This window comes from Carassius carassius, chromosome 4 (genome assembly GCF_963082965.1).
Source record: "Carassius carassius chromosome 4, fCarCar2.1, whole genome shotgun sequence".
NCBI classification, from domain to species: Eukaryota; Metazoa; Chordata; class Actinopteri; order Cypriniformes; family Cyprinidae; genus Carassius; species Carassius carassius.
Genome location: NC_081758.1, coordinates 42,840,899 through 42,859,906, shown reverse-complemented (window position 1 = coordinate 42,859,906; position 19,008 = coordinate 42,840,899). Strand labels below are relative to the sequence as shown.

General features: G+C 32.9%; 2 protein-coding genes across 2 annotated transcripts; both read left to right on the top strand.

Moving 5' to 3' along the window:
* The first annotated feature begins 1,015 nt into the window (after positions 1-1,015).
* On the top strand, positions 1,016-7,739 carry LOC132136108 (uncharacterized). The gene is made up of 18 exons (XM_059547220.1): positions 1,016-1,043; positions 1,156-1,221; positions 1,303-1,444; positions 1,521-1,625; positions 2,644-2,718; positions 2,827-2,883; positions 3,042-3,125; positions 3,292-3,384; positions 3,878-3,973; positions 4,102-4,194; positions 4,289-4,366; positions 5,977-6,135; positions 6,399-6,542; positions 6,640-6,759; positions 6,927-7,007; positions 7,128-7,214; positions 7,379-7,474; positions 7,608-7,739. Exons 2-18 carry the CDS (start codon positions 1,170-1,172, stop codon positions 7,675-7,677), a joined length of 1,632 nt encoding a protein of 543 aa, XP_059403203.1. The 5' UTR covers positions 1,016-1,043; positions 1,156-1,169; the 3' UTR covers positions 7,678-7,739.
* A 4,475-nt stretch (positions 7,740-12,214) lies between these two features.
* LOC132131774 (myosin regulatory light chain 2, ventricular/cardiac muscle isoform) lies at positions 12,215-17,455 on the top strand. The gene is made up of 6 exons (XM_059543882.1): positions 12,215-12,302; positions 14,419-14,494; positions 15,451-15,555; positions 15,626-15,704; positions 17,061-17,109; positions 17,185-17,455. The coding sequence occupies exons 1-6, from the start codon at positions 12,267-12,269 to the stop codon at positions 17,287-17,289; spliced, it is 450 nt and encodes a 149-aa protein (XP_059399865.1). The 5' UTR covers positions 12,215-12,266; the 3' UTR covers positions 17,290-17,455.
* Positions 17,456-19,008: the final 1,553 nt, after the last annotated feature.

Here is a 19,008-nt window from a genome sequence, read left to right as displayed (position 1 = left end):
GGAAAAGGATCTGCCGCCTGCAGTTGATTTTGATATTCTAGGTATTATCAAATTGCCTGAGTTTTGAGAACGTAGCGGACGTAGAGGATTATAATGTAAAAGGAGCTCATTCAAATACCGAGGTGCTAAACCATTCAGGGCTTTATAAGTAATAAGCAATATTTTAAAATCTATACGATGTTTGATAGGGAGCCAGTGCAGTGTTGACAGGACCGGGCTAATATGATCATACTTCCTGGTTCTAGTAAGAACTCTTGCTGCTGCATTTTGGACTAGCTCTAGTTTGTTTACTAAGCGTGCAGAACAACCACCCAATAAAGCATTACAATAATCTAACCTTGAGGTCATAAATGCATGGATTACCATTCCTGCATTTGACATTGAGAGCATAGGCCTTAATTTAGATATATTTTTGAGATGGAAAAATGCAGTTTTACAAATGCTAGAAACGTGGCTTTCTAAGGAAAGATTGCGATCAAATAGCACACCTAGGTTCCTAACTGATGACGAAGAATTGACAGAGCAACCATCAAGTCTTAGACAGTGTTTAGCCTTGTCCTCATCTACACTCTCTCCTGTGTTAACGACAGTCATTAAGTTCATTTTAATGGCAAAGATGGACTTTGCAATTAAGTGCAATTCATCTGATCACTCTTCATAAGATTCTTGAATGTATGCAAATTGCTTCATAAAAACTGAGGCAGCAGACTTTGTGAAAATTAATATTCGAGTCATTCTCAAAACGTTCGGCCATGGCTGTAATAATAATGAGAGGCTGCTCTCTCTGCTACATCTGCTTTTTTTTGTCCAATTTTGCCTGTGGTAAGTTGATCTGAATTGACCCCATCAGTAATAACCAATAGACAAAACACTCAAATATTAACAGATAAATGTTTGTTTAGTCTCGCCATGCTTCTCATATGCCCTTCTGCCCTGCTCACTGTTGAAATGCACAAACATTTACTCTGCTGTGAACAGGTGAGCATCTAATGACCAAAAACTCAGACAGTCAGGGCCATTTCATATGCACACAGGATCAAAAAGTAAGTGTTTATCGCATCTGTGGTCAATAATATTCATTACACAGTAGACATCCATTGATTTTGGTTTTCTGAATCTTTAATGTCATGTGTAGACCTCTGTTTTCTCTTTCAGGATAAAACGGAAACATGAAAAAGGTTTTGGCCATCATAAGTTTAACTGCGTGTCTCTGCTGCTGTGGTATAGTAAAACATCTTTCCTGTCTTTGTGGTCCAATATTTAAAGTGATTTACTGATTAAGACTCTGTCTTTGTTTTGAAGGAGTGCAGAGTGCTAGACGGTCAAATGATAAATTAAGTCAACGAATTGTCAACACTGGGACTGTAGTCTTTTTAGACATCGTGGAGAAAGTCAGAAACACTACAGAGAAATTACTGAGAGATAATCAGTTCAAGAAATTAAGGTCAGACCAGCTATGGATTATCTGAATTGTTTGGTTTAGCCGTTGCCTGATTATAACTTTATTTCTGTTTTTGCAGGATTTCTGTCCAAGGATACATGAAAACCTTACGAGAATTTGCCAAACTATTGAACACTACTGAGAGTGCTAGAGAGAGCCAGGATAATTCTGTTATATTAGCGCAGTAAGTGTGTCCTCAATTATTATACTGCTACTGTATAATCATAATACCATTGAACATGAATCACAAAGGTTTAAAAGTTTATATTAATGCTTAAATCTTAATACGCTGTGTTTTAATTTGAATGTTTTGTGATAGTTGTTGATGAGTCCTTTGTCCCGATCATTTAAACTGCCTAGAGTTCTTAAGAAAAGTCATCAAGGTCCAGCACATATTTAGTTTTTTCAGCATCTTCTGCATAATTAAACCCTTCCAACAGTGACTGTATGATTTTGAGATTCATCTTAATACACTGAAGATGCAAAAGGTGCAATCGAGTCAATTAGCATTTATTTATCGACTGTAATAAACAAACAAAAACAAAAAAATACCAGTAGTAATGTTGCAGTATTCTTCATTAATGATCTGTAAAGCAGTTCTATATAGGCAGCGATGTCATTATTCATCTTAATTCAGTTTTGTGTTGATTCAGTTTAGTGCGAATGTGAATGTTGAAGCGTCCTAGGTGTATGTGACTTTCTTCTTTCAGAATAATCCAATAGAGTTATATTAAAAATTGTCCTTGCTTTTCCAAGCCTTTCAATGGGGGTAAGCGGGTGTTTGTTGAAAAGTGTTCAGAAGACGTGAAATAAAGTGCACGCATCTGTAATAAAACGTCCCTCCAGGGGTTGAGTAAAGGCCTCCTGTAGCGAATCATTGCATTTTTGTGAGATAAATATCCAGATTTCAAACATAATAAACTCTTTTTTTCTCACTTCTGCTGACTGATGGGAACTGGAAGACATATGTGCATACATATACATATATGTATTCCATAAAGTGTTTATTATGTTTGAAATCTTGATGTTGTAAAGTTAGTGTCATAATCCATCTTAATCCATCTTTTACATTATTGACACACTGTTTTCCTAATGAATGTTGTTCAGTTGCTTTGACGCAATGTATTTTGTTTAAAGCGCTGTATAAATAAAGGTGACTTGACTTAACCAAGATGTTATACCTTCTGTTCTTTGATTCACAGGAGATTTTTTACATTACTGACTGGTGTTACATTTGTGACAACAGTCCGGGAGGTCTTTAACGGGTTTTTCTTTCCGTAAGAGCTTCACTGTATTTCCAAAGTTAAAGGATCTCGTTTACTTCTGACCGGTTCTCTGAGACCCATGACTAATACATGACCCGTGAATGTGTTTTTCTTTGACAGATATAAAAAGATTTACCATGAGACCTTAAAAAACGAGACTGTGGTGGACATCTGGAAGTAAGCATGTGTTCACTAAGATTAGACAACTCTAGTGTTGCTTTGCCAAAGATGTGTTTGTGCATTGAACATTATGGCCTTACAAATCCGCCATGCATGCCATCCACCTCTCCGATTTTGGGTATTAACTTGATTAATTCATGTGACTTGTTTATTAGTGAAGTGGAGTCAAACTATCTTCCAGGAGCTCCTCCAATCTACAGTAAACCCATGCAGTTCTTCAGTCACCTTCTGGCCAAGGCGTATGCCATCACTATACCTTCATTTGGATTTGTTTAATGCAGTTTGTAATGATTAGCATTTATTTCTATACTTTTTACAATGTAACTTTACTTAATTTTCTTTTAGTTTTTTGTATAAGTGTAGAGTTTTTAAAAGGTGACATTCTGAATTTCTGGTATCTTACAGAGTGGTGAAGTCCCAGCTGGTGAACATGCTTGAAGCTGGAGTAGATACTGTTATGGAGATCGGAAAAATCAATTTTAACCAACATCATGATGAGTAAGAGCAGTTTTAAAGCCATGCTTTTACACTCACAGCTCACAGCAATTATACTGGTTAACTCTCCTCCGAATTTAAAGTATTGAACTAAAAAGCACATGACAAAAATGATTGCATTTCTTAAAGGAACACTTTACCAAAATATTAAAATTCTGTCATTAATTACAAACCCTTATTTCGTTCCACACCCGTAGGACCTTTGTTCATCTTCAAAACACAAATTAAGATATTTTTGATGAAATGTGAGAGCTCTCAGACCCTGCATTGACAGCAAAGCAACCGTTAACCGTTACTCTGTTTCTGGACCTGGGAACATTACAGTTGTATTGCTGTCTATACAAGGTCTGAGAGCTCTCACATTTCATCAAAAATATCTTAATTTGTGTTCCAAAGATGCACGGAGGTCTTAGGGGTTTGGAACGACATGAGGGTAATGATGGGATGAACTAACCCCTTCAAGTATCATTTTAAACACTCATTGTCTTGTTCAAAGCATGCAGATGGTTGTGGATCAAATCAGACGGAAAGCCTTTGAAATTTCCGTTTTGGAAAGACAAAAAGAGAAAAATGATTTCCTTATATCATTAAGGTAAAACCTTTGTTAACCACTTGAGCTGTTATTTTGATTTTTTGAGAATTAGGCATATGCAATATTGGACCCACCGGTGGGTCCCCAGAGTTGACATCTCTAAATAACTTGTTTTTTCTGTTTCCTAGAACTGCATCTGGAGTATTTGTTTTTTACTGGGATACAGTTTTGGAACACACTGAAAGATCATCGTTCCATGCAAAATACTTGGATTCCAGGAAGTAAGACTGTGATACAGTGCTACACAAATACAGTATGAGATAATACAAAGTAAAATATGCATTAAAGAAAATACTTGAATTTTGTGTGTTACAGGCGATGGGCAGAGCTAACCGAGTTGAGAAACCCAAGTGAGGCACATACTTTTTTAGACGTTGCAAGGAGGATTTTAAAGTAAGGTCTCTCTCTCTCTCTCTTTCTCTTTTTTTCCAGGCTACTAAAACATTTTTTTTTGGGTTATCATTAGAGTCACTTGAACCATAATGATCCACTATTACTCTCTTAAAATGCTAAATGGGTTTAAAACAACCATTGCAGGGTTATTCAGCAACCCAGTGCTGGGTAAAGATTGGGTAGAACACATGCTGTGTTATTTTGACCCAGCTGGTTGGGTTTAATGTTTTAATCCAACTTCCTGGGTTGATTTATTTGAACTCCGCTATTATTTAAAAATTACTATATTGCTGGCTTAAAATGGGCTGGAAATTTAAAAAAAATCACACACAGAATTACTAGAGGCAAAAGCAATATTCAAAAGATGAACATTTATTAATAAGCAAGAACACCCATGGACATAAATATAAGACAGATTTTAATTCATTTTGGTGAATAGAGCATAGTTCGCAATATGACATAAATGTATTGTAAACTCGTTTAACAAGCATATAGGTGCATCTCAATCAAATTAGAATACTTCATAAGACCAATAATAGAAATTAAAAATAAAAAAAAACATTTGTTGGCCTTCTGGAAACTATGTCTGAGGTCTTATGGAAGCCCAGGTTATTTTGCCAGTGACCTTCAGCTCATTTGCATTGTTTGGTCTCTTGTTTCTCATCTTCCTGTTGATAAAAGCCCATAGATTCTCTCTGGGGTTCAGGTCTGGTGAGTTTGCTGGTCAGTCAAGCACACCAACACCATCATCATTTAACCAACTTTTGGTGCTTTTGGCAGTGTGGGCAGGTGCCAAATCCTGCTGGAAAATCAAATCAGCATCTTCAAAAAGCTGGTCATAAGAAAGAAGCATGAAGTGCTCCAACATTTCTTGGTAAACGTGTGCTGTGACTTTGGTTTTCAAAAAACACATTGGACCAACACCAGCAGATGACATTGCACCCCAAATCACCACAGACTTTGGAAACTTAACACTGGACTTCAAGCAACGTGGGCTATGTGCTTCTCCAGCCTTCCTCCAGACTCTAGGACCTTGGTTTCCAAGTGAAATACAAAACTTGCTCTCATATAAAAAAAGAGGACTTTGGACCACTGTCAACAGTCCAGTTCTTATTCTCCTTAGCCCAGGTAAGATGTCTCTGACGTTGTCTGTGGTTCAGGAGTGGCTTAACAACAGGAATACGACAGCTGCAGCCAAATTCCTTGACACACCTGTGTGTGGTGGCTTTTGCAGTTACCCCAGCCTCAGTTCATTCCTTGTGAAGTTCACTCAAATTCTTGAATTAATTTTGCTTGACAATCCTCATAAGGCTGCGGTTCTCTTGCTTGGTTGTGCATCTTTTTGTTCGACACTTTTTATTTCCACTCAACTTTCTGTTAACATGCTTGGATACAGCACTCTGTGAACAGCCAGCTTCTTTGGCAATGAATGTTTGTGGCTTACCCTCCTCGTGAAGGGTGTCAATGATTGTCTTTTGGACAACTGTCAGATCAGCAGTCTTCCCCATGACTAAAGACTTAAGTGTATCGGCTGTTCCCTACAATCGCTTTTCACCGAAATACAGTAGCAGCCTGTGTTAGAGTCGTATTGTTCAGTGTTTTGTTTCAAGAAGTAGAGCATTGCCTTGTAATTCCATTTGGCCTTGTCATTTTTCATTTTTCTTTTCCAGAGTAATTGAAATTTATTTTGGTGAATTCTGTGCATCTCAGGAATATTATCGTCTTGGAAATGCAACTATTGGTTTGGACAGATTCAATCAGTCCAACTGGTAAATCACATTTTTACATTTTGTTAATGCATCAGTACTGCATGAAGTGAAACATCACATTATTTATAGTCAGTGAATATGTAACCACATGTCTGATGCTCTAGATTTTATTTGCATGTTTCAAAAAATGTTCATATGTTGTTTTCAGATGAATGACAAAAAACGGAGATATTTTTCATAAACAGCTTGCAGAAGTTAATAGCTAAAGCAATATTAATTGACTGATTAAAGGTAAATATATATATACACTGTATGTTTCACAGGGCTGTTGTCAAAAGCGCTGTTATTTACTCTCTTCCTGTATATGAAAAACTGACGAAGCTCGGCTTTGGGATTTCTGAGATCAACAGGTTTCTTCTCAGATTTAACAAAATAGCCCTTATTCTTGAAGGGAATGATAAACCCAGGTAAGAAACATAAAACATGTTTGAGACGTTTATATTTGTTTACTATGTAAATATTAAACTATTAAGACTTTTTTTGTTTTGTTCATTTCTGTCACAGACGTTGGGACACTCACAGCACTATTGAGAGCATACCTGTTTTTATTTTGTTTTCACTTGCTTTTGTCGCTGATAAGGAGATAATGAATAGCAAGGATAACCAACTATTACTGCCTTTGCGGTAAAACAATTAAGTATAAAACCTTAATGAAAATCAGTTTGAACCAGTAAAAAAGTGATCTTTTGTTCAACTTTCAGTAACAATAAGTTGTATGTTTTTGATAAATTCATCTAGAAGGCGAATATTATGCATTTATACTCTTCATAACCATTGTTTGTTTGCTACAGAGTAATTCGGAGAGTATTTCTAGAGTTCTGGAGCACTATTCCCACAGCAAGAAATGAGACTGAAAGCCAGCTAATACAGAGGTAAGAAATGCCCTTTTATCCTCTTTATTTTTTATATATATGCAGTCTGGAAATCTTGTAAACTGTCTGTTAAAAGGGGATAACAATCAAATAATAATTCGAAAATTGTTTATTTTACAGCAAATGGAATCATATGAGTAACATCACCAATAACGAGTTATTGAAAAGTAACGCATTTACTCGAAAGCAGCTTGAAGACGCGCCAAAGTAAGAGGAAAGATCTGTTTATTTGTAAATATGTGGCTCTAAATCTGACAATATAAATATGTAAAGACATGCATGGTCCCATTTTTGGTTTAATGAATTCAGCTTTATTTGAAGGGTGTTTCATATATGTGACTAGCTCTCTTTTTGGTGTTTGAATCATAAAGGAACTTTGTTCAAGCCATTCACCAGATCCTGGAGAAACTGAAGCAGTATACTGATCTCGTAGATGGCTTCGATGAAAGGATCGATCCAGCATTGTTGTATGATTATTATTTTGATTTCATGCATTTGAACAGACGCCGTATTGATCGTCACTTTGTGTAATTAGAAGATGAGTTGATATTGCAAGTTTATATTATGAAGTACAATTGATAAGATTATTTATTTCCTCAGAGCCTTCAAGAAGTTGATCCATGACACAGATGAATCTTTTCATGTTATCTGGGACTTACTGTTGGAGTAAACTCTTTATATTTGCAGCTGCTGGCAATAAACAGGATTATACCAGCAATACATGAACAGTAACATGCTGTTATTGTGTTCCTGTCTCTGAAAGAATACTAGGTTAATTGCATTAGTAAATATGTGCCACTGTAATGCTTTGTTTTCACCAAAACATGATTTGTTGCATTTCTTTTGATTTGTTTTACACATTCTTGTCCTCCAGCATCTTAACACATTACATTACAAAATCTTAAAATCTTGATATTAATAACATCTAGATCTATTTTCAGGTGTTTTCAAGAAATATTTGTCTATGCATTGTGTGAGAGTATGAAATTTAATTAATGAAAGATGAAAACAACTAACAGGTTTCATACTGGCATATTTTTAAGAATAAAAAAAAAATCTAACTTATCCATTAAGTAAAATAATTGAAAATGGGGAGAAAATCTTATAATGAAAGGTTTTTCACCAATGTATGTTAGCCACAATTATTGGCACCCCTAAAAATATCTCTGAAGTATATGCTCATAGGATGTGTGTTACAGTATATCGTCCTAATGCATGGCAAAGAGGAGAGTTTTATGTGCCAAAGACTCAGGATCAGGAGAAGACAAAGGATCAGAAAAAAACAAAACAAAAGAAAACAAAAAACTAATAACTAAAAAAATTAGCTTTCTGGCAGGAAACCCACTAGATGGGTTAAGTACAAACAGGGATAAAAAGTACCCCATGCCACGGTTAAATATAGTGTAGATAATTATTTTGAAAAAACACATTATTGTTCAAATACTGTACATTATTGAAGGTCCTCTATGCCCCGCCTCTCTCTCAAACTCCGTGTTTTCTACAAAGCCCCTCCTTCTGACAAGAGCAGTCTGCTCTGATTGGCCAACTGACCCAGTGCATTGTGATTGGCCTAAAGATCCTAAAGATCTATTTGAAGTAACTGAAAACTAAAACATTGTTCATCACTTTTGTTTAATGCAGATATGTGGAGTCATGCTATCTTCAGGATCTACAGTGATCTACAGCGTTTCTTTTGAACTGTTACTTTCCCCATCGTGAAAAAATTAAATAATATATATAAAAATAAAAATAAAATCTTACAGTCTTAGGCTGCTGATTTATAGCAAGGTACTGTAAATATATTGTTCTATTTTACTCTGTAGCTTTTTTTATATTAATCAAATTTAAGGTGAAGACATTAAATGTTAACATAAAGCAAGTTAGTTTTCATGTTGACTGGATTTTGTGTGTGTGTGTGTGTGTGTGTGTGTGTGTGTGTGTGTGTGTGTGTGTGTGTGTGTGTGTGTGTGTGTGTGTGTGTGTGTGTGATAAATAACAGGGTGGCACAGCCCCAGGTGATTGAAGTCCTAAAGGTTGCTGGGGAAGTTGTGAAAATAGACATCGATCTACTTTTTGACGAGTAAGATATGTTTTGTTATGTATTGCTATGTAAAAGCCCACGAAATCAATGACATGTCTTGCTTTTAAGTTGATTCTTTCATGGAGCTGCTGTTTCCTAAAAAAAAACCAAACCTGTTGAGTAAAATGTCAAAACGACGGATTTCCATCAGTTCATAAAGAGAGTCACTTAGTTCATTCCTGAATGATTCAGCCGTTCGAACGAATCAATTTGAATGAATGATTCACTGATCAATGATTCAATGATCAGCAATGACTTGCTGCCACCTGCTGGTGGACGTAGATTCATTTTTAGCGGATAATTTCAGTTATTTAAATCATTTAATATTTCTTTAATAAAGTTACCAATCATATGAAATTAGTATTAATTAATTTGTACTACAGAGCTGGCACAGAAGAACACAAAAGTGGCTTGTAGGTACATTTTCAGACATTTAATGTGGCTCAGAGGTGCAATTAAATTCATAAATTAATGCGGAGATTAATGTTTTAAATATACAATTTTGAATACAGAAATTATTTAAATAAATTATCTGCTAAAAATTAAACTAAATCCACCAGCAGGTGGCGGAAAGTCACTGATTTTATCATTGAATCATTCATTCAATTGAAGGAGCTGAGAGTGTTGAAAGATAGTTAAAAAATATCATATGATTACTAGCCCTCAATAATCAAAAAACAACAACTTAATTCCCAAAACTTAAACACATTTATATTGTTGCAGCACCCAAAACACACCACTGTTGATTTTACATTACTAAAGGTCGAACCAGAAGTATTTTAGCCTCACTTTTTTTTTTCTTTCTTTTTTTTTTATCAATTGGGTCAATGAATGTCACAATAAATACATACAATTTGATAATTAAGTTGCATGGTTATTGTAGATAAAAACTATCTTACTGATAAAACCACCCTTTAACAAGGTGGTCAATCCAATTAGACATTGATATTTTATTATAGGTTTTATTAATATTTGTAAAAAAATATATATATTCTGTTTTCATTTTATAGTTTTAGCAATTGCATTTTGTGTTTTTGTAATTTTGTATTCTTTTTTATATATATGTATGTCTATATAGTTTTTACAGATATTTATTTCATGTTTTAGTTATTTTAGTACTTGCATGTTAAACTTAACGAAAGTGAAATAAGATGCTTTGGCAACTAGCTGAAATTAAAACACGTTTATTTTGATAATTTTTATCAGTTCACATTCCAGTTCAAGTAACAAAAAAAAAAACTTTTAATAATTTAAAGTTAATTTGCTTTGAACCGACAAATCAGGAATAATCTACTCGAATGATGCTCTCATAACTTTGTCAAGTGGAATTATTATAGAAATATCTTATAGAACATTAGTTTATTATGAAGTAAAATGGGAATTGCGAGAAAAAGTAAAAATTCTAAATTTAATTGAATTTGGAATTGTGAGATGAAAAACCTTTTAAATTTTATTCCGCGACCAATTTCCGTAAATTCCAATTCAATGCAATTTTATGAAATTAACAGGCCTAGGAGTATGAGGCATTTTCAATTCAATTCTGAATGATGCGCAACGCGTTTATCATATATTAATTTTTTTTTTTTATCAGAACAAGCTTCATTGAAAGTATTCATTGACAGAGGCACTCTCAAAGGCATTCAGTTTGACTTTTTCTACATTATATGAATTTCTGAAAGAAATCAGAAAATGTAAGAGATGTAGAAATCATATGAATGCTACGGCTGTAATGAGTTCAGCTCAGCTCTGATCCAGAACCCCTGAAATAACCTCCAGAGGACGAGATCGGGACGGGCATCAGCAAGCAGCTGAACACTTCTTCTGTCACTCTAAACCACATCACAATGGAGCTTGAGGATCATCATCTACCTGTCACTTCCTAAACAGGGCATGTGTTATTTATATCGGCCAGTAGACAACAGCACGGCTGATCTACAAAAGGCTCATCCATCCGCGCCCCATTGTCCGGCTGCATTCGGGATTCCCTCGCTGTCCCGCAGCGCTCATGGTGAGTAACTGTGGCTTTACCCAGGATTTAGAGATGCTTCGGGATTCACCGAACATACTGGGATATGTGGATTGAGACAGATTTTAATTAGAGATTAACCGATATATCAGCCAGCGCCATTAATCGGCTGGTATTTGACCACTTTGAGATGATATTTAACCATTTGGTGTAACTTCCAAAATAATATTATTTTCCATGATATCCATAATCCATAATGTACTTTTATTTTTAAAAAATGTTCTAGTGAATTTTGAGTAGATCTTGAGTTTAATATTGAGTCTATTTAATTGTTAGCATCTCATTTGATGCCATAGTTTTTATTTATTTATTTTTATTTTTTAATAAGAACTGAATAATGAAGGTAGATTACTATATTGTTTTTTCCACCTAAATTAATACGAAAAGAATATATATATATATCATATTTAATCATTCTTATTTTATGCTCAAATATATAATAACAAACAACAATATAGCTACATACATAAATATACATATATATATATATACATTTTTTTTTTTTGCCAAAATTACTGTTATGAAAATTGCAAACATATAAGTAAAATACGATTTGAATTAAAATTAAAAAATATTTTTTTAAATAAAATTTAATACAAAAAATACAATGTAATTTTTTTTTTTTTCAAAATTATAAGTAAAACAAAGATTGTTGGACAAAAATAAAAAAATAAAATCAATCTTTCTACTTCAAAATGTCATGTTTTATTCACTGTTACTTGCCATTTCTTCGTAATTAATTGTGAAATTTACTAGCAATTTCTAAGTGAAAATTATTCTGCATTAAATTTCTATCATTGTGTCCTGGCAGAAAAATCACCATAATCTGTTCGATTTACTTACATTTTCTTTAATCTTAAAATTCAACACAATGCAATTTGTAATTCTACAAAGACTTTCTTCAAACGTGTCTAAGACTTTTTAGTGATGCTTCAGATGAATCACTCAAACTGCGTTTTAATTGATTCATTCAGAGCTTGAGCTGATTCATGGAAGTGAATGAAACTTTAAAGCATCTTTTCTTACTAAAGCTTGAATAAGAGGAAACTGCTCGAGACGTGTCTGTCTGAAGATGACCTGAACATTTGTTTTTCAGGCACCAAAGAAAGCAAAGAAGAGGTCAGCAGAAGGAGCGAACTCCAATGTCTTCTCTATGTTTGAACAGACTCAAATCCAGGAGTTCAAGGAGGTCTGTCTCGACATTATTTACAGGAACAGTTCATCTGAATTAATATTCTGTCATCATTTATTCACCATCATATGCTTACAGAGAGTCAGGCTGTCAGACTCCAAAAAAGATAACAAAATTAGCACATAAATATTTCATTTCCTCTGCTTTATATTTCAGGTCTTATGATGCTTTATGTGAGGAATAGACCCAAATTTACATTGTTCATTTACATATATAAAATCAAAATTATATAAATTATATATAAAAACTACACATGCATATATAGTAGTATTAGCCTATATTATAATCTTCTTGTAGTATTAGAATATTAAACATTTTATATTAGATTCTTTCTTTCTTTCTTTTTTTAAATATATAGATTATAAATAAGAGCAATAAAGATATTTTATATAATTTAATTTAAAACGATTTTTAAAATATATATTTTATTTTATCAGTGAAATTGCAGATGTGTCGAAATTATATATATTAAAATCTAAATTATATATAAGAAAACTAAACACACATAGTAGTTTTATTTTATAGAATCTTTTAATATATATATATATATATATATATATATATATATATATATATATATTAATATATTGTATTAGTATTATTTTATGTAATTTAAATATTTTTAAAGCATTAAACATTTTATTGAATTTTTAAAAGATTTTAAAATAGATTAAGTGTGATAGATTGTATGTGCATGTGTGTATTATTTTATATAATTAACAGTGTTGGGGAAAGTTACTTTTAAAAGTAATGCCTTACAATATTGCGTTACTCCCTAAAAAAGTAACTAAATACGTTACTTAGTTACTTTTTATGGAAAGTAATGTGTTACATTACTTTTGCGTTACTTTCACGTTACTTTTTAAATATGCACAGGGCTTGATTGTTTTTAATATAAGAAGTTCTATTTATAGCAAATGTAAAAAGCCCTTTCACACCAAAACGTGTAATGAATAAACCTCAGGCTGAAGGAAAAGTAAATTCACGTCTGTACAGTAGAACACAGGAGAAGAAGGTTCAACACTCTTTAGCAATAAAAAAAAAAAACAATGAAGCACAATTGTTAGTTTATCTAAAGTCATTTTTTAATTATTAGTATGGTTGAACTGGATCATTAAAGGTCAGCAGCAAAGACACTGTTAATATAATGGGAATAGATACATTTGTGTTATTTAATATATTTAGTTATTGCAGGTTTGCGTCATATTCTGAGTTTGCATTTCACCGTTTTGATTAATTTTGATGAATACTAAATCTGTTTTGTTTTTTGTTTTTTTTGTGAGTGGGATGAATTAATGCACATTCACATTTTAATCTAGAACTACAGTAACATATTTACACAGCGCACACAACGCCTCCATACTTCCGATTTCTCCCAATATGGGAACAGGAGGCTTGTCAGTCAAAAAATGGGAATACAAAGTAACTGGCGTTACTTTTTTGAAAAAGTAACTCAGATATTTTCTTGTAAAATAAAAAGTAATGCGTTACTTTACTAGTTACTTGAAAAAAGTAATCTGATTACGTAACTCGCGTTACTTGTAATGCATTACCCCCAACACTGATAATTAAAATATAAAAAAAAAATAAAAAATATATATATATATAGACATTAATTCAAATAAAAAATAAAAATTCATTATCAAAAAAACTTAATTTCACACACCCAATTGAAAAGGCTTTGAGTTTTATTTTTATTTTTAAATGCAAATTTAAATATGCTAAAGTTAATACGATTTTAGATGCGTTGAACACGAGGCTGCAGTATTTGGGTTTTGGATGAGCTGCTCCTTTAAGAGCTGAAGAGCGCAGCTGCTATTGTGTTTGTGTTTGTGTAAAGCTCCTGTGGAATCTGATATTCCCGTCTGATCCCTATTGAGGCCTGATATCTGTATTTATAGAGACACTCCTTAACATACTGGATTCACTGAATTCTGTCAGGATGACTGGGACATGTGTGATATTGTCCATCTGCCAAAGTCTGTGTTATACAACAGTATGATCTCAACAACGTCTCACACGCTTCTGCTCAGATTCATACATACGATGTTTATCAGTGTCTCAGACAGTGCTGAAGTTTGACAGAGCTGTTCCTCTCTGTCTTCATTTCCAGGCATTTACCATCATGGACCAGAACAGAGATGGATTCATTGACAAGAATGACCTGAGGGACACGTTTGCAGCTCTAGGTTAGTTTGACTGGCTTTCACCTTCATAAGAATCAATAAATCATAAAAAAAAAACTTTAAAATGTACTTTAGGCCTAACGTTCATTGATAGATTCTTCACTGGGTCAAAACCTCATCTTGAGATAAAAATGTTTTTCAAAAATTACTTAATTTTATATTTTACTTACTTTATTTTAATTAAATAATTATATATATATATGTGTGTGTGTGTGTCTGTTTGTTATTTTATTTTTATTCATTTTTGAAATAGATTTACCAGGAAATATATATATTTTTTTGATTTAAAATATGAATAGGTAAAAACTCAGATTTAAAAACACGTTTATTATATTTTTAATTTATTTTATATTTCACCCATTTTATTTTAATTATATTAATAATTATTTATAATTTAATAATCATATACATATACACACACACACACACACCCACACACACACACATATATATATATATATATATATATATATACATAGTATTATTTTATTTATTTTTCAATTTTTTAAACAATTTTAGTTAAATAGTTAAATTACAAAAAACAACATTAAAATTTTTTATATATACATTTTATTTTGATTATATGAATAATTATGTATAATTTTATATATATATATATATATATATATATATAGCATTATTTTATTATTTTTTTATCAGTTTTACAAATGGTTAAATTACAAGAAATAACACTTTTGATATATATACAATATATATTATTTTATTAGATTTTATATATATTAGATATTTTATATATATTATATATATTAGATTTTTTTTTAATGAAATTTTTACAGTTATGTATTGATATTATATTGACAAATTAGAGGAAACATCAAACTGAAATGGGACTCATTCATTTTTAAAAAAAACCTCTGGTCAGGTTGGATGGTAACTAGTGCGCTAGTACACATGTTGAACTGCATTTCCCATCATGCCCCTCTTCTGTCCTGTAACAGGCCGGCTCAATGTGAAGCAGGAGGAGATTGATGAGATGCTGAAGGAGGCCCCGGGGCCGATCAACTTCACCATCTTCCTCACAATGTTCGGAGAGAAACTCAAAGGCAGGTTTTCAGCAGATCTGATCTTGAGAGAGTTTGACTGAGGTGCTGATGGAGGTTTGTTTGATCGCAGGAGCCGATCCAGAGGAAACCATCCTCAACGCCTTCAAAGTGTTCGATCCCGAGGGGAAGGGAATCCTGAAGAAGGAATAGTGAGATCTGTTTTAGCTCAGAAATACAAACACTTGGTCTTTATTGTTTTGTCTTTTGAGTAACATGCACTGATGAACGCATTCGAGTCCATTTCGACCCGGAAAAAAAAAACGTGTTTTCTTTATAAGGAAACAAAACTTTGCACATGCTTTTGCAAAAAGACCCTCAAAATACACATCATTTATTTAGTTTTATTTTGTAATTTTGTTTTTATGATAATGTTTTGTGTCCGGGTCATTTTTGACCCAGGTATGTATTTAGTACCATTAGGTGTCAAAAATACTTTCCCTTTTGGGACTGAATTGTGTTGGTAAACATGAATATGCACACCTATTGATGAACCATTGAAGCATGAAAAATGACTTTTTTCATCTAAAAGTAAAGTAAAATAGTTTCAAATAATACTTTTAGAACAACTCATAATCATGTTCTTATCAGATTTAAGCATAATTTCTTGTAATTTAAAAAATTGTAAAACTGATAAAAAATTAATAAAATAATGCTATATATATATATATATATATATATATATATTATATAATTATTCATATAATTAAAATAAAATGGGTAAAATATAAAATAAATTAAAATAAGCATATAATAAAAATGTTATACCCATATATATATATATAAGTTATTATCTGGTTTTATTTCAGTTTTAGTTATTTTAGTACTTCAATTAAAAAGTAAATGAAAATGACATGACTCAAATAAAATAAGTAAAATGTATAATTTTCTTTTCATTTTTTTCAGAGTAATACTTATGTCGTGTTGGTGTTATTTTTGAGAATGAAATAAATTAAATAAATTAAAAGAGAATTAAATATGTAGGTTTAATGAATTTAATCATATGTTTTAGGCTTAATACTGGTACATTTCAGATTAAATGTCTCATAAATGTCATATATAGATAAATAAAATATAAATAAAATTTAAATTGAATATAAATTTAATTTAATTATAGTAAATTTAGGATATTAGGATATAAATATAAATATATATATATATATATATATATATATATATATATATATATATAATTTTAGAAATATAATATAATTTTTTTTAAATTTTTAAAATATATAATATAATATAATATAATATAATATAATATAATATAATATAATATAATATAATATAATATAATATAATCATCATTTTTGTTTGCTGTTGTTCATGTGTATTTTGAAAATTAAAATAATTGTTCAATTTTTTAATTAATCAAAAAAGGGATAAATGCAATAATATCATATATATGTAAAAATTGAAATGTGAAAATATCATTCCAATTTCATAATGCATTATGAGGGTTGACATTTATTAAGGAAGTGAACTTGTGATTTGTGTCTCTCCAGTGTGACTGAGATGTTGACCACACAAGCCGACCGGTTCTCTGCGGAGGAGGTGAGGCTCGTCTCACATGTGATCTGATGCTCGATGGACACAGTGACAGCGCCACTGACTGCTGTGTTGTTTCAGATGGAGCAGATGTTCACCGCATTCCCACCAGACGCTACGGGAAACCTGGACTACCGGAATCTGGTCCACATCATCACACACGGAGAGGAGAAGGACCAGGAGTAGATCCCACGCTCCTCAGCCAATCACAGCGCTCCCTGCGTGTCTGTACCCGCCCACTTATTTATAACTGACAGGCTTGAAACGGAGCTCAAAACTGTTGCTGAAACGAGAATGTTCAGATTTTTTTAACGTATGATGATGTTGTGGGGATTTTTGCACCTGCTACCTGTCAAAGTGTACTATTAAAATAAATTTATATGAAATACTGATTTGAGTGCAAATTATTTTCTTGTGTGAAAGGGAAGAGAGAGACAAGGAATGCAATGCAATTGCAAGAACAATGCAAGAACGTGTGCATATGAGGGATGTAAGTATGTTAATATGGAACAAGGAAGAGCCATAGTTACAAAGGTTTAATTTCTTGACATCAGTGAATATTCTGATTCAGTCAGGCACTGAAGTTTTCTGTCCCTCAATGACTCTCAGAACAGGTGGCAGTACTTTTGTTTTCTGCTGGGATAAAGTCAAGAGCCTGTGCTGTTATTTCTGTATGCAGCTTGTAATCTAATACAGTTTTACTGCAGCGGCCTGAGACAATAAGGCATAGAAACCTCCGGCTGTCTGAAGTCTGACTATGGCAAGCCATTTTACCATTCAATCCCTAATATCTATTTTCATGCTATCAGTACTTGTAATTATGATCCACTAGTATATATTCCATTAGGTACTAGTACTTGGCCTATTTGATGGCTAATAGTGCTTATTATTTAGGTATTAGTAGCTGTTTTAGTACTTTTACATTAGATACTAACTCTTAGTAGATACTGGTACTCATTCATTAGATACTACAAATAGACACTAGTGCTCATTTATTACATAATAGCACTTTGATTTGTTTTACTCAAGCATGCCGCACAAGCCCTGAAAAGTGAAGCCAAAACGTCTCGATCGCCCCCTGGAGAGTGGTCCTAGTATAGGTCATAAACCCCGCCTCCCCATGTTATTCAATGGGACGCGAGACCAACTAAACAATTAAATTACCCTTCAAATATCTTTTTTCCGAAGCTGTTTTTTGTCATTTACTGTAGTTTGTATCACGCTAATGTAAATTCAAGTGTTCGTTTTTAAAATAAGTTGTTTTTTAGATAGTTATTTAATGCTCTAAAAACGGTGGTGTGACGTTGTGATTGACAGCTGTGATTGACAGCTCTCTGGAGGAGGCACTGAAGCGTCAACAGGCTTTTTTCATGATCTTCGGAGGACTGAGGAGATTGTATTTACCTTATTTTAATGAGATTGGAGTGGAACGGAGCAGACAGAGTTCACAGGAGCAGGACTCCACTTCCAAAACAGTGCAGATTACGGTATGTGCATTCTGCGAGGGAGAGTGAGGGCGGGGCACAGGGGCGGGGCCGTTGATTTCGCGGCTTTAAGGCTTTACTTCCTGCTTGCTACTGCGCATAGCTACTGCGCAGAACTGGTCCCTAGATCGCTATCTGCGCAGGCGCAAGTCCAAGATGTCAGCGCCATATCGGGACACTGGCGGCTTCAGTTTTAACCAATGGAAGAGAGCGAAGGCGAGTCGTCCATCTTTTTTTACAGTCTATGGTTTTACTAGTACTCAATAAACAGGCACTACTTATTCATTATTTATTCCTTATACTAGTACTTATTAAATAGACCCTAGTACATATTCATTTGATGCTAGTACTTATTTCAGTAGTGACTAGTCAGTATTCTGTTGTTACTAGTAACACATATACAGTATATACTAGTAATTTT